This window comes from Apium graveolens, chromosome 8 (genome assembly GCF_009905375.1).
Source record: "Apium graveolens cultivar Ventura chromosome 8, ASM990537v1, whole genome shotgun sequence".
In the NCBI taxonomy this organism is placed as follows: Eukaryota; Viridiplantae; Streptophyta; class Magnoliopsida; order Apiales; family Apiaceae; genus Apium; species Apium graveolens.
This window is the reverse complement of record NC_133654.1, coordinates 1,259,374-1,272,346: the sequence shown is the minus strand read 5'-3', so window position 1 is coordinate 1,272,346 and position 12,973 is coordinate 1,259,374. Positions and strand designations below refer to the sequence as shown.

Genomic DNA, 12,973 nt, shown 5'->3' with positions numbered 1-12,973 from the left:
TCATTTTTCAAGAATTTGGAACCGTTTAGCATATAAATGGACCTCAAAAACGAAAAAATTAAATATAAATAGAGTGACGTGATCCACCTCATTTATGTAAGTTTATCCAAAAACATATAAGTTTAATATTCGGTTGTTAAGAACCCGCAGCCCGTCCAGAAAATGTACAAGAATATATCAGTTGGGGCCTAATGGTGACGATGGCAGCTGAGGGGAAGAAAACAAAAATGTGGAATTGGACTAACCAGTTTATAGATGACGACTTGTTATTTTTATTTTTTTATTTTTATTTTTTTTTATCGTAGGTAACCCGCAGCCGCTACTCTTCGGGTGCACACTGGGTAAATCCTACGGGTTCACGTAATAGCCTGCAAACCACGTGAACCAAGGTAAACCGCATTTAAGCGACATACTCTGGCTCAGGAGGCATAATCATAAATTCTCCTCCCGTGGGATTCGAACTTGTGACCAAGAGGTTAGTTTTCTCTTTTTAACCAACTGAGCCAACCCTTGCGGGCCTTGTGGTTGTTGTTAAGCAGTATCAACTTGGCAAGTTGATCTTAAAGCTGCTGGTGTGTATTTCTTTGTTTTTTTAACCTCTGCTTGCTGCTCCTAATTTCTTTTAACTCGCTGGGGGATTTTTTTACAGGACACCAGCAACTTGACGACACAACTTGCTTGCTGAGATACCTATATAAAGAATGTGTTGTGCGAATATTTCGTGTCCGTTTAGAAAATCTTAAAATAAGTAACTTAAGAATTAAAATGAATAAGTGAATTATAAGTGATAAATACAAGAATACTTATAAGTTAAATAAGTGTTTGGATAATTTTACTTATAAGTCGGATTTTTTTTAAATGTACTAAAATACATAATTATTAAATATAATTATCTTAATTCTTGAATTTTAAATTAGATTAACATTTAAAAATATATATTTTAAAAATGAAGTTAAGAAATCAGTGAAAAATCAAAATAAGTTGAAAAAAGTACGTCGTTATTAACATTCAACTTATCAGCTTATAAGTTATAAATTTAACTTATAAGTTGGGGTCGACAAACACTCGTAAATAAGCTGTTACGAATTTATAAGCCAAAAGTGGCTTATAAGTTGTTCGCCAAACAGGCCCTTAATTTTTGTCAATTTTAACATTTTTAATTCGATTTTAATTTCTGACTCGGTTGTTACTCGGTAGAAGTTTTCTACAGCGATTAGTTCTTAAAAAATATTTGGCCGATCTACTTATTGAAATCCGATTAATATTTATAAATTATGTATTTCCTAATAAATAAGATAAATATGTAAAATATTATTAAAATATTTAAATATATCCGATTTTTGTTCTGATTAATCTTTTCGATTAATTTCCGATTATCGAGGTACCTAAACCAATTAATAACTATTACGGATTTTTATAACCATGCTTGGGAGCTAAAAAGAACAGAGAAGTAGATTATACTGATGGGCAACAAAATGGACTATACTTGATGGACCCCCAGGGTTGTGCTATTCAAATCATAGAAATAGCTCCATCAGTTATGGTCAAAAGAACCAAGTGTCAATTGTCCAATCCAATATAGAGTGGGGGTATGGTATATTCCTGAACCATACAAATAATGCAACATAGAGCTGGGCAACAGGTAGACACGATAATTCTGGATATGACACGATTTATGAAATATCAATATTTAGTAATTTTTATTTGTATATTTGATACACTTAAAGTAAATACATTAATATAGGCTCCGTTTGGGAGTGCTACGAGAAAAAATGCTGGTGGAAAAAGTGCTGAGATGACTATATATTCGATTTATATACATATACTGTTTTGTTTACACGTATTTCGAGACTGCTATAAAGTATTGTCTCATAATATTTTTTAATTTTTTTTCGAATAAGAGTTTAAACATAAAACTTTTATTCTAGAAAAAAAATTGAAAAAATATTATAGAGTTATGTTTTAAAGGAGTATTGAAAAGCGTGCCAAAAAGTAATGTATAAAAAGTAATGTATAAAATTTAGGGGTACAGGGCGTCACGCATTCTGAGACTTTTTTAAAGTATATTCCAGTGAATAGTTTTTAATTTTTTTTGCTAAATAAAATTTATTGTTTAAGATTTATTACTAAAAAATAAAAACTTAATAATAAATTATGAAAATATATTTTATAAAATTATCTTAAAATAGGTGTTAAGTATTGAAAAAATCGTATATAATTAAATGGAACCCAAAAAATAACTTAGGACTAAAGTAAGCAGGTATAATAACATCATAAATTGGCGAGTACAAGTTTGCACAGAAACAAAAGGAGGGATAAGATTGATGTCTATCTTATCAATCGCCCTACGCCATGCTCTCTCTTTGCCGCAGCTCCTTTATTTGCAAAAAATTGACTATTTTGGTGCTATTGAATTCGATACATTATTTTTTGATATGTTTTTTAATACTCATTTAAATTTTATAATTTTTTTATTAATATTTTTTTACTGAATAAAAATTTAATATTTAAATTTTTATTTAAAAAAAATACAAAAATTATTATGCAACGTTATTTTATAAAAGTCATGAAATACGTGCAAATAGTATACCGGGGAGACGGAGGTACCGCTCTTCTATTCTCTTTTGTAAAGTTGGGTTTTGATAGATTCTAACGCCACATCTATGATTTTACCTATTTGTACATCTTCTTCCCCAAGTTTTACACCACCAATTTTTCTTTTTTCGATAAGATTTAATACATTTATGTTTCATATATTCAACATGTGGGAAGTCATTTTTAGCAATACTCTCCTTCGAGAAAAGATTTGTAAATTTGTATTTTTTTTCTTTTATTCAGTGTTCTAAAAATCTCCGAATCGATCGTACTCATTTTTAACCTCTTATTGGATTTAATTTTCAAATATTTGAGTTTAAAACCGGTTTTGTAAAGAATCGATCAAAACTTTGACTTTGACTCCGAGTACTCAAGGTCAAACCCGGGTTTAACTTTTTCGTTTTTTAAAATTGTTCCAAAATGACCGAATTTGAAAAATTATATATAACTAATTTTATGTAAAGTACCGATATTTATTAGAATGATAGGTGGAATCTTTTTTTTCCCATAGGTGGAATTTTATTAAAACATCTATTTTATTATTTTGTCAAAAATTATAAAGCAATTTATACTTAAACTATATTAATAGTAGCTCGTTATTAAATTTTTTGTATTATTAAATTATTTTTTTTATGAATATTCACTATTAAATATAATTATATATTATATAACAATATATATATATTTAATATATATATACACACAAAATTTAGAATCAAATGTATGTAACATATGCGAGATAAAATTAATAAAATACAACAGAGGGAGTTAATAGTGGATAGAGATCGGAAGAAAAAATAAAAAATAAAAAAATATATTTAATGCGAATTTTACCCTCCTCATTATCGGTAGTGTTAGAGATCCAAAATTGGGTCTAAAAAATAGTTTGGAAATGACGTGATATTGATGATTTGTTATATTGGGCTATTTTATTTGGGAAAATTATTGTAAATATATGTGATCAATTATATAATTGTGAGGTAATTTTAGAATAGTTTTTGAAACCCTAATATTTCTCCCACATTTTAACCAACTTTTTTAAATGGAAATGGGCACGAAAGAGTACATGCTAACATTACCTTGTTTGACAACAAAATAAATAATTATCACTTCATAAAAAAAATAGAAAATTATATAAAGTCAAACAAGCTCAGACGACTAGTAATGTGCATGAACCAAAACTTAAAAACAAAAGCATAGAAAAATAAAACAAGGGGCACTTTAGAAACTACATAACCATCAACTTGTTCATAGTTTATTCATACACCTCACATGGCTTTCCCAACCATTTGAGCTCATCTTCATCCTTCTCCCACAAACCTCCAACTTTCAACAGCTTCAAACAACCCCCTTTCTTTCCCCCAAACCATCATTAGCCCCAAAACTCCGTAATCCGAACCAAACGTACCCAGTATATCTCGCTTATATAAATTCGATCACATATCACAAACCAACCAAAACACATTACTATGACAAATCAAAACCCTAGACAACCGCTTAGACCTAATAATCCCTTAAGACCTACTTCATCTATTTTACTTCAACGAATCAACACCTCTACATCCACCAACACCGCCGTGAACCGCCACACGCCGACGCCACGCGACGGCACACAAATCCCGGAGTCGGTGGCAATCTATCACACACATCCTCTAGGTCCAAACCAATGTTGCTCCGCCGTGATCAAACAAATAGACGCGCCACTCGCCACTGTCTGGTCTGTTGTTCGACGTTTTGATAATCCACAAGCTTACAAACACTTCCTCCGTAGCTGCCACCTCCTCCTCGGCGACGGCGACGTCGGGACTCTTCGGGAAGTCCACGTCGTCTCCGGCCTTCCCGCCGAAAACAGCACGGAACGTCTCGAGATTCTCGACGAGGAACAACACGTCATGAGCTTCAGTGTCATTGGTGGGGACCACAGGCTCGAGAATTACCGGTCGGTGACAACGCTTCATCCGGCAGCATCGGGAAACGGGACGGTGGTGGTGGAGTCGTACCTTGTTGATGTTCCACAAGGGAACACGAGAGAAGAGACACGTGTGTTTGTGGACACCATACTTATATGTAATCTCAAGTCTCTTACAAGGATCGCTCAGAATCTAATGCAACGAAACTGATTAGTTACGATGAATCGGAGGCAGTTAATGACGGTAACAATGTACTGTGTTATGGTTCCGTGTTTTGTTAATTTCGTGTTAGTTTTTTAATTTAGTTTTTTAATTATGTTGTTATGAATTATGATCCAGAAAAAAACAGAAACAAAAAAATTAGGTATGTGTCTGGTGATGTAATTAGTAACTAATGAATGTTTTAAATTTTGTTTCGGTGAGATTTTTATGTTTGGTCATTTTTGGAGTGACGAAAATTGCTTCAACATTATTCATGTACCTTCGATCATTGATACTCCCTCGTCCGGCAAGATAATTTACGTATACTGTTTGTACGTAATTTTACGTAATTTGACCTTTCAATAAAGTATGATTTCATAATATTTTTTCTTAATTTTTTTAATAATAAAAGTTTAAACATGAAAAAAAAATTCAGATTTTTTTTTCAAAAGAATATTATGGAAGTATACTTTAAACGAGTATTGAAAAGCGTGCTGAAAAGTAATGTAAATAATTCAGTACGACGGAGGGAGTAATTCACAACGATTTTTTATTTATTTATCTTTGACATTTATTTTAGGAAGTATTGATGATTGTTTTGATATAATAAGCATAATATTGGAATACATAGTTCACATGATCATGTTAAGGTTGAATTAAGAACTAGAGGGAATATAATGGCTAATTTTTTTCCTTAACAAGCTAACTAAAAATGTTCCAGTTTGTTTATGGATGATTCGAGTTATTACGAAGGATATTTTTCTTTTTCGCGAGAACACTAATAAAGCTAAAGTTCGAATTGTTATATAGGATGTTTTAATTTTTTACGATAATGCTCATAAAGCTATTTTATCTTTTGGCATGATCGGAGTCGTTATGTAGGGTATTTTAGCTTTTTTTTCAAAACTCTAATAAAGCTAGTTTATTTTTGACGGTATTTGAGTTTGTTACGTAGGATATTTTAGTTTGTTCGCGAGAAGCCAAGAACACCAGTAATAAAGCTAAGATTCGAGTTATTATGTAGGATAATTTAATTTTTCACGATAATGCTCGTAAAGCTATTTTATCTTTTGGCATGATCGGAGTCGTTACGTAGGGTATTTTAGCTTTTTTTGAAAACTCTAATAAAGTTACTTTATTTTTGACAGTATTCGAGTTTGTTACGAGTTTGTTATGTAGGATATTTTAGTTTGTTCGCGAGAAGCCGAGAACACCAGTAATAAAGCTAAGATTCGAGTTATTATGTAGGATAATTTAATTTTTCAGGATAATGCTCATAAAGCTATTTTATCTTTTGGCATGATCAGAGTCGTTACGTAGAGTATTTTAGCTTTTTTTGAAAACTCTAATAAAACTGGTTTATTTTTTACAGTATTCGAGTTTATTACGTAGGATATTTTAGTTTGTTCGCGAGAAGCCGAGAACACCAGTAATAAAGCTAAGATTTGAGTTATTATGTAGGATAATTTAATTTTTCACGATAATGCTCATAAAGCTATTTTATCTTTTGGCATGATCGGAGTCGTTACGTAGTGTATTTTAGCTTTTTTTGAAAACTCTAATAAAGCTAGTTTATTTTTGACAGCATTTGAGTTTGTTACGTAGGATATTTTAGTTTGTTCGCGAGAAGCCAAGAACACCAGTAATAAAGCTAAGATTCGAGTTATTATATAGGATAATTTATTTTTTCACGATAATGCTCGTAATGCTATTTTATCTTTTAGCATGATCGTAATCGTTACTTAGGCTATTTTAGCTTTTCTTGAAAACTTTAATAAAGCTAGTTTATTTTTGACAGCACTCAAGTTTGTTACGTAAGATATTTTAGTCTGTTCGGGAGAAGTCGAGAACACTTATAATAATAGTATTATATTGAACTAATATAGGTCAAAAGATTATTATAAAGAAATAATAGCATTGCAACCCTCATTTAATATGTTATAAATTTCAACACTTCACATGCTCAGAACTATATAGTATAGAACTATAGCCGACTTCATTTACAATAGTTAATCCGTAATTGAATTAGGTTTTGGGATAATTAATTAATTATAGGTTATGCGATAAATTATCCGACAGGGTAAAAGGTTGTCCCGCCGATGTGTGTAAAAAATTGTATAGACTTCGTATTTGATGTCATTAGTGGTCCATATTCGAGCGGAGTTCGAGCTCGAGTTCGAGTTTGAGATGAGAGATCTGCCAAGTAGATTATAGAACTCTCGTTTAGGAGAAGTCTGAGGATGCATGTTGGCATTAGAATAATAATAAAAGTAGGAATCTTTAACAGCCGCTGCCTGCTGCAAGTTGATACAAGGACTTGTTGTTTGTGATAGTATGAATAAGTACATCACCAGCCTGACTGACTACCTGTTCACAGACCATCCCCTTGCATTCTTGCAACTTGCAACCTGGTTGTTGCGACTCCCCAAATTTAAAAAGAGGAGAAAATTTAACCCTCCAACTGTCCGATTAGTATGAACATTTGTCGTTTTTGTAATCTAGTTATGTTGAGTTTTATGTAATTATCTTAGGTTACGGTTACTGATTTTAGAAATCGGAACTAATTTTTTAAGTTTTTAAGTGTTATTTTATAATTTTCGGGTAATTTCTGATAAATTAAATAATTTATCGATAATTTAGAGAATCAATCATATATTTTTGATAAATTTATCAATAATTTATCATCGATTTTTATAACAGGGTCTTGGAGTTTGTAACATTTTAATTAATTCACACGGATTTATGCGTACCTCAACTGACTTTGAATAAATTAGCGCAACAAACAATTAATTTTACTTTGACATCTTTATAATTATGTCTTCTGAGCCTGAACCAGATCTTACCGTTTAAATACGATTTATCTTGATTCACGTGTTTTGCAGGCTATTGCGCGAGTCTGTACCCGAAGAAAAAAAAATTAACATCTTGACCTTGGTCTCCATGGAAAAGAGACCAAGTAAATATTAGTAAAATATCGTAGAGTTGGAATTAGTAAAATATTAAATATCGAGGGAAAAGAGGAGGAAAGGATGGATGGGCTGCCATGCAATTTGACAGAGCAAGTGGGCTTTGAGTTTTCTACATTTATGCCTACAGTGATGACGTTGGCTCTTTTGTATTGCAACTATGTTCGAAGAAAAGTGATATTATAAAAAACTTTGATTATTCGGTTTTATTGTGCACACATCACATGCGTCGTGTGAATTGGGTTGGCCCCTAAACCAACTTTAAATTCGACTTAATTTAATTATGTCCGGCTCCGTTAAATTAAACGCAATTCGACACAAATTTTGTTTATTGTTTATTGGGGTGAATGACAAATTTAGCTTATTTTTACATAAAATTGACAAAAATAACAAATTTCTGAAAAGTTGGTCAACTTTAGCCGATGGGATACCCAACTGTTAGTGGAGTATCCACTTTATACAAAATATCCAACTGGGAGTGGAGTATTCAATCGGCCAAAATTGACCACTTTTTTAAAAAATGATTATTTTTGTTAACTTTTTTCAAAAATCGGCTATTTTTGTCATTTTTTCACACAAATTTTGTTTATTGGTTCTGTGACATAATACTAGCATGATAGCAAAAAAAAAGAATTTTTACTTTTTTTATGTGTTTCTCTAAATAAATAGAAAATAAATTATACAATTATATATACTTTTTATTTATTTGAGATGCACATCAAGTATACCGGGATGAGTTTTGATTGGGGCTTACTAAAACTCTGGACTTTTTGATCAAAATCTAACTGTAATTTTGACTTTGATTGGATTTCAACCAATTTTTATTTAATATCTCAATTTTTTAGATTCTCGATTCTTGATGTGTCTAGTTACTGGAACCATTGAATTCATTAAATACTAATTCCTATCTCGAAAAAGTTTTTCTCGGTGACGGACCCAGGATTTTCATTAAGGGCTATCTTAAAAATTAAGTTAAAAAAAATTCCACTAAAAAGATTAAAAGACAAATTAAGAAGGTCTTATATCAAACGGTTAAGAACTTATTATGAGAATATATACTCATTTATAAGACTAAAAATCATATTTGTAAAAATCTGATGATATTCAACTAAGATTATTTAAAATCCATTAAAATCCGATGATATTCACATGTTGATAGATTTTTTTAGACTTCATAAAATGATGAATTTTGTGGGATTGTTCAATGTATATTATGGTCTTTGAAATTCGAGCATAATTCATGAGATTTTTAAGAATTGTGTTTAAATCCTGAAAACTCTTCATCAACTCCATTACATTTTATCTAATATCCGCGTAAAATTAAAATCAGATACAATTTATTAAAATCCATGAATTATATATAATACATTAAATCCGCTCCGACTTTCATTAGGCCCGCATAATACCAAACTGAAACTTTTAAAAAATATAAATTTGTAAATTCTTGATTCACGAACATAATCAAAAATAATTAATCATTCGATGATTAATTTTGTAATAGATTAATCAATTATCCAAGTACTTAATGTAAATATATATATATAATTGATTAAGTATAAAAATGATATTTTGAGTCATGAACATGTAATTATGTGCGTCTTTAGAATGATTTTTATTTTGAGAAATGTAAATAACTTGCCGTACGTTCTATTGCATTTTTTAATTATTTGCAGGAGAAGTTGAAAATCTATGTGTATAGAGGCCTCAATTATCGGTCAACGTCATTGTTATAGAAATCAGCCGATTTTTCAAAAATCGCCGATAAATTTCTTAAAATTCGGTAAAAAAATTCATCCGATTTGACTGATTTCTGATAAATCATCCGATTTTTTAAAAATCGCTTGATAAATTATAAATCGGTACTTCAACCGAATAGTTCTGATTTCCGAAATTTTTATCTGTTTTCCGGTTTCGACTCTTATAAGAGAAGAGCCCAGGACTAATATTTTTTTTCTGCCCATTTCTATTTCTGACCTTCAGACTTGTTTATCTCCATTTCTTGCTCCCTTTTATCTACTTTCATTGTGTTTGTTACATAATGCTGTTGAGAAAGGACAAAAATGAGAGAAAATCAAAGTTTTGCAGAAACAACATCTGAATGTACTGCAGATATTCCTTGTGCTCTCCCTAGTTTAGCATTTTGACAGTGTTCTTTAAGTAGTTCGATCTGCATCAATGTTGTTTAGTTGCTGGATTATGCTCTTTAATCACTGTCATTGAAGACATGATTTGTCTGGATAATGTTTGGCAAATTAGCTTTTCTGTTACACAGCAGAACATTATTCTCATGCGCTTAGTTTTCCAAATGTTTTGTACACATTACATTTGTGTGTGGGCTTATTTATAGCACTAACGGAGATTTGGTGTAGTATTATGGATGTAAATTATTTATAGACGAGCAATGCTACGTATCACAAAATTTATCCTAAATTTATTCTCAAATGACACATGGTGTATTTTTATTCGCGGGGCTCATATGTATGTACGAGGGGTCAATTTCATCTAAGAGACTGACCAATAATATAATGACACACCATCATTCGGGGACAGTTTTGAGAACGTTTTCGGGAACTCTAATATTTCTTGGACTGCCAAGATAATAATAAAGATAGACTTTACACAAGAAAGTAGAGATTTTTCTCAATGCCATTGTGCCAAAAGGGCAGTCAAGAGACTTTTGGAATCAAATCAGTGCTGAGGCCTGAAAAAACTGATTTTTTTACAGTAGAGATGCGTTTTTACCAAGGAGGACAGACGATGGATGAGATCTTTTTCCCCTCTTGGCTCTTCTACATGTCGAGCACAGTAAAAGAAGATCCAAGGCGTATTTTTTTAGTTTTATTTCTTCTATATAATGATTAATGTTATTCTGTCTTTCTAGTTCTCCAAAAAAATTCGAATATGTTGGAGAACCAAGGTATACTTGAATTTATGACCAGTCTCTCGTATTTGAACTATCAGTTTTGACGCCTCACTACGATTCGACTAGAATTACGCCTTGCTCCGGAGTTTTAAAAACAAAGAAAAGCAAGTGGAGGGTAAGTAAAGTTGTTTCACTTCCCTCCGTAATCGTGCTCCCGAGTTTTTAAAAGGAGCGAAAACAAGTGTTATTGAATACAAATTTAACAATCTTTCACTCCAAAATTTTCACTCCAAAAATGGGATGAATGTACTTTACCTCCTAATCACTTACTTCCTTCACATTAAAAAACTCGGGAGCAACACCTTATTGTTATTGTTTGCATTTGATTCGGTTCAACTCGATTCTATAATGAGTCGCTAATTTGAGTTCTTTGTCTGAACTATGTTAGTCCCCCAGATTTTTTAAAATTACCGGAAACAGTTGAATACAAATATGAACGATTAATATTAAGCGGTTATGAATTCAAACCACTTCAATATCACAAAAGCACCGAACTATTATCTTTTCTATATTTTAGAACCCAAAAAATTATAGTTTAAAAAAAACAACTTTGAAAAAGATTGGTCTAAAGAGATCACTTTCACATAAAGGGACTGATCACTGCTGTGAGCCTGTGATGGCTGAGCATATAAACCAACTATCGTTATTGTTTTGTGGAGATTCATAAAACCATCTCCTTGGTTGATGTTAAAATTTGGAAGTGTCTAAAGATGTTGGTACAACAAAATATTTTGACTGTTTTATTTCAGTTCAATTCAGATTCTCCTGCAGTTCTTTGTGTCCATGGTTCATGATAGTATCAGACTCAATGCAGAACAAAATAGCAATACCTTGAGAAATTGGTAGGATAAAGGATGTTGCATTGTTTTTAAATATGTCGCGATCATCATTTGAGTTACATATGGAAGTGAAAGACCTAAGATCAGTAATTTCGTTTCTACAGACAGAAAATAACATGTAATTGTATGGGCTTGTAACCTATGTGTGCTGTTCTAACATGGTTTTTAAGAAAGGGAGAGACGAAGATTGATATCGTGTTCTTCGAAGGAGTACCCCATGGATAAGGTAGTAGCTTTGGCCTGAATACTATCACTGCAGCTGCTGAACTTCTTGTTTTCGAATTGTTCATCATTTCGAGCAGCAAAGGTGGAGTTGATGAAGCTTGGCATCTTCAAAATGGACTCCTAAAATTGATGTTAGAGTTACTTAGAATCATGCAGAATGCAAATTTTATGAAGTTACTTAGAATATGTATTAGAAATGTACCTTTTTGTGAACATTACCATCCTCATCAACATGCCAACCAGCTTCCTCACAAAGGGCTCTCAACAAGTCATTAGAATCAGCATGTTTAGGAAGTTGGTAGTTTCCATGAGCTCTGAGACCTGCAAAGATATTCTTCGATATCGATCGTCTCCTACGTTCCCTCTGCTTGTTGTTTTGCCTCTCCTTCTCAGACGGAAACCGATACTTTGTCACCACTTCACCATCTTTCGTTGTCTTGTGAACCAGCCATGGTCCATGGCTATTCTTAATGCAGCCATTTTTAAGCCCTTCACCACTCTCCCTCACCATTCCTGCACCTAGCTATCTAGTTTTAACTATTATTCTAGCTTCTTAGTGTGTAACACTTGAGTATTGAAAGCTGTGTGTGAATATATAGGAGACAACATCTGGACAAAACAAGAATGCAAGTACGGCAGCATATATTCCCTCATGTTTTTCTCTGTACCTGGTGTGTTTAGCATGTTGCATGACTCCAGTGATCTTTATTAGCTCTCCATCAATTTTATTAAGTTTCTATAAATGTCATATTTCGAGCTTATAATTTGTTTTTTCTTGAAAAATATGTGCCCCCAGGTAATTACCTAGAAATGGACAGTTAATAACCTAAAAATGTATCTCCATTAGAGGAGTTTTACGAGGTAAAATTTTTACATTTTTGCCATGCAAATAAAAAAAGCAACCAGATTCTCTAGTTTCAGTTTGAGAAGGAATGGAAATAACTAGCACAGTGTATCCCTTTTGCATAAGATTTTTCAGTACAGTTTACCGATTGTAGATTCTCATTTTATTTGCATGGAAGAAGAAGAAGTGTTGGTCAATTGAAATTTACTTGCTTTGTGTTGGAGGATATAACCATATGAACCGTATTTATCGTTTTTATATAATTTTTCTATTTTTTTATTATATTTGCAAGTTTATGTTTTTATTTATACGTACACACTCTTAATTAAAATTTTGAACAAATTATTTATATTATATATCTGAATTTATAGAATTTTAAATTTACATAGTGATATTCGAGCTTAATATCAAATAAAGGTGTTCACGAATAAGTAAAAGATGTGCAACTATTAATTTTATAAAGAGTTTAT

At 31.8% G+C, this 12,973-nt stretch overlaps 2 protein-coding genes across 2 annotated transcripts; one reads left to right on the top strand and one right to left on the bottom strand.

Annotated features, from left to right (window-relative positions):
- The first annotated feature begins 3,784 nt into the window (after positions 1–3,784).
- On the top strand, positions 3,785–4,945 carry LOC141678871 (abscisic acid receptor PYL4-like). Its single transcript, XM_074485293.1, has one exon. It carries the CDS (start codon positions 4,065–4,067, stop codon positions 4,713–4,715), a length of 651 nt encoding a protein of 216 aa, XP_074341394.1. The 5' UTR covers positions 3,785–4,064; the 3' UTR covers positions 4,716–4,945.
- Positions 4,946–11,491: 6,546 nt separating this feature from the next.
- Positions 11,492–12,761, bottom strand: LOC141676641 (uncharacterized). Its single transcript, XM_074482334.1, has 2 exons — positions 11,862–12,761; positions 11,492–11,779 (listed from the first exon to the last, which is right to left on the bottom strand). The coding sequence occupies exons 1-2, from the start codon at positions 12,168–12,170 to the stop codon at positions 11,600–11,602; spliced, it is 489 nt and encodes a 162-aa protein (XP_074338435.1). The 5' UTR covers positions 12,171–12,761; the 3' UTR covers positions 11,492–11,599.
- Positions 12,762–12,973: the final 212 nt, after the last annotated feature.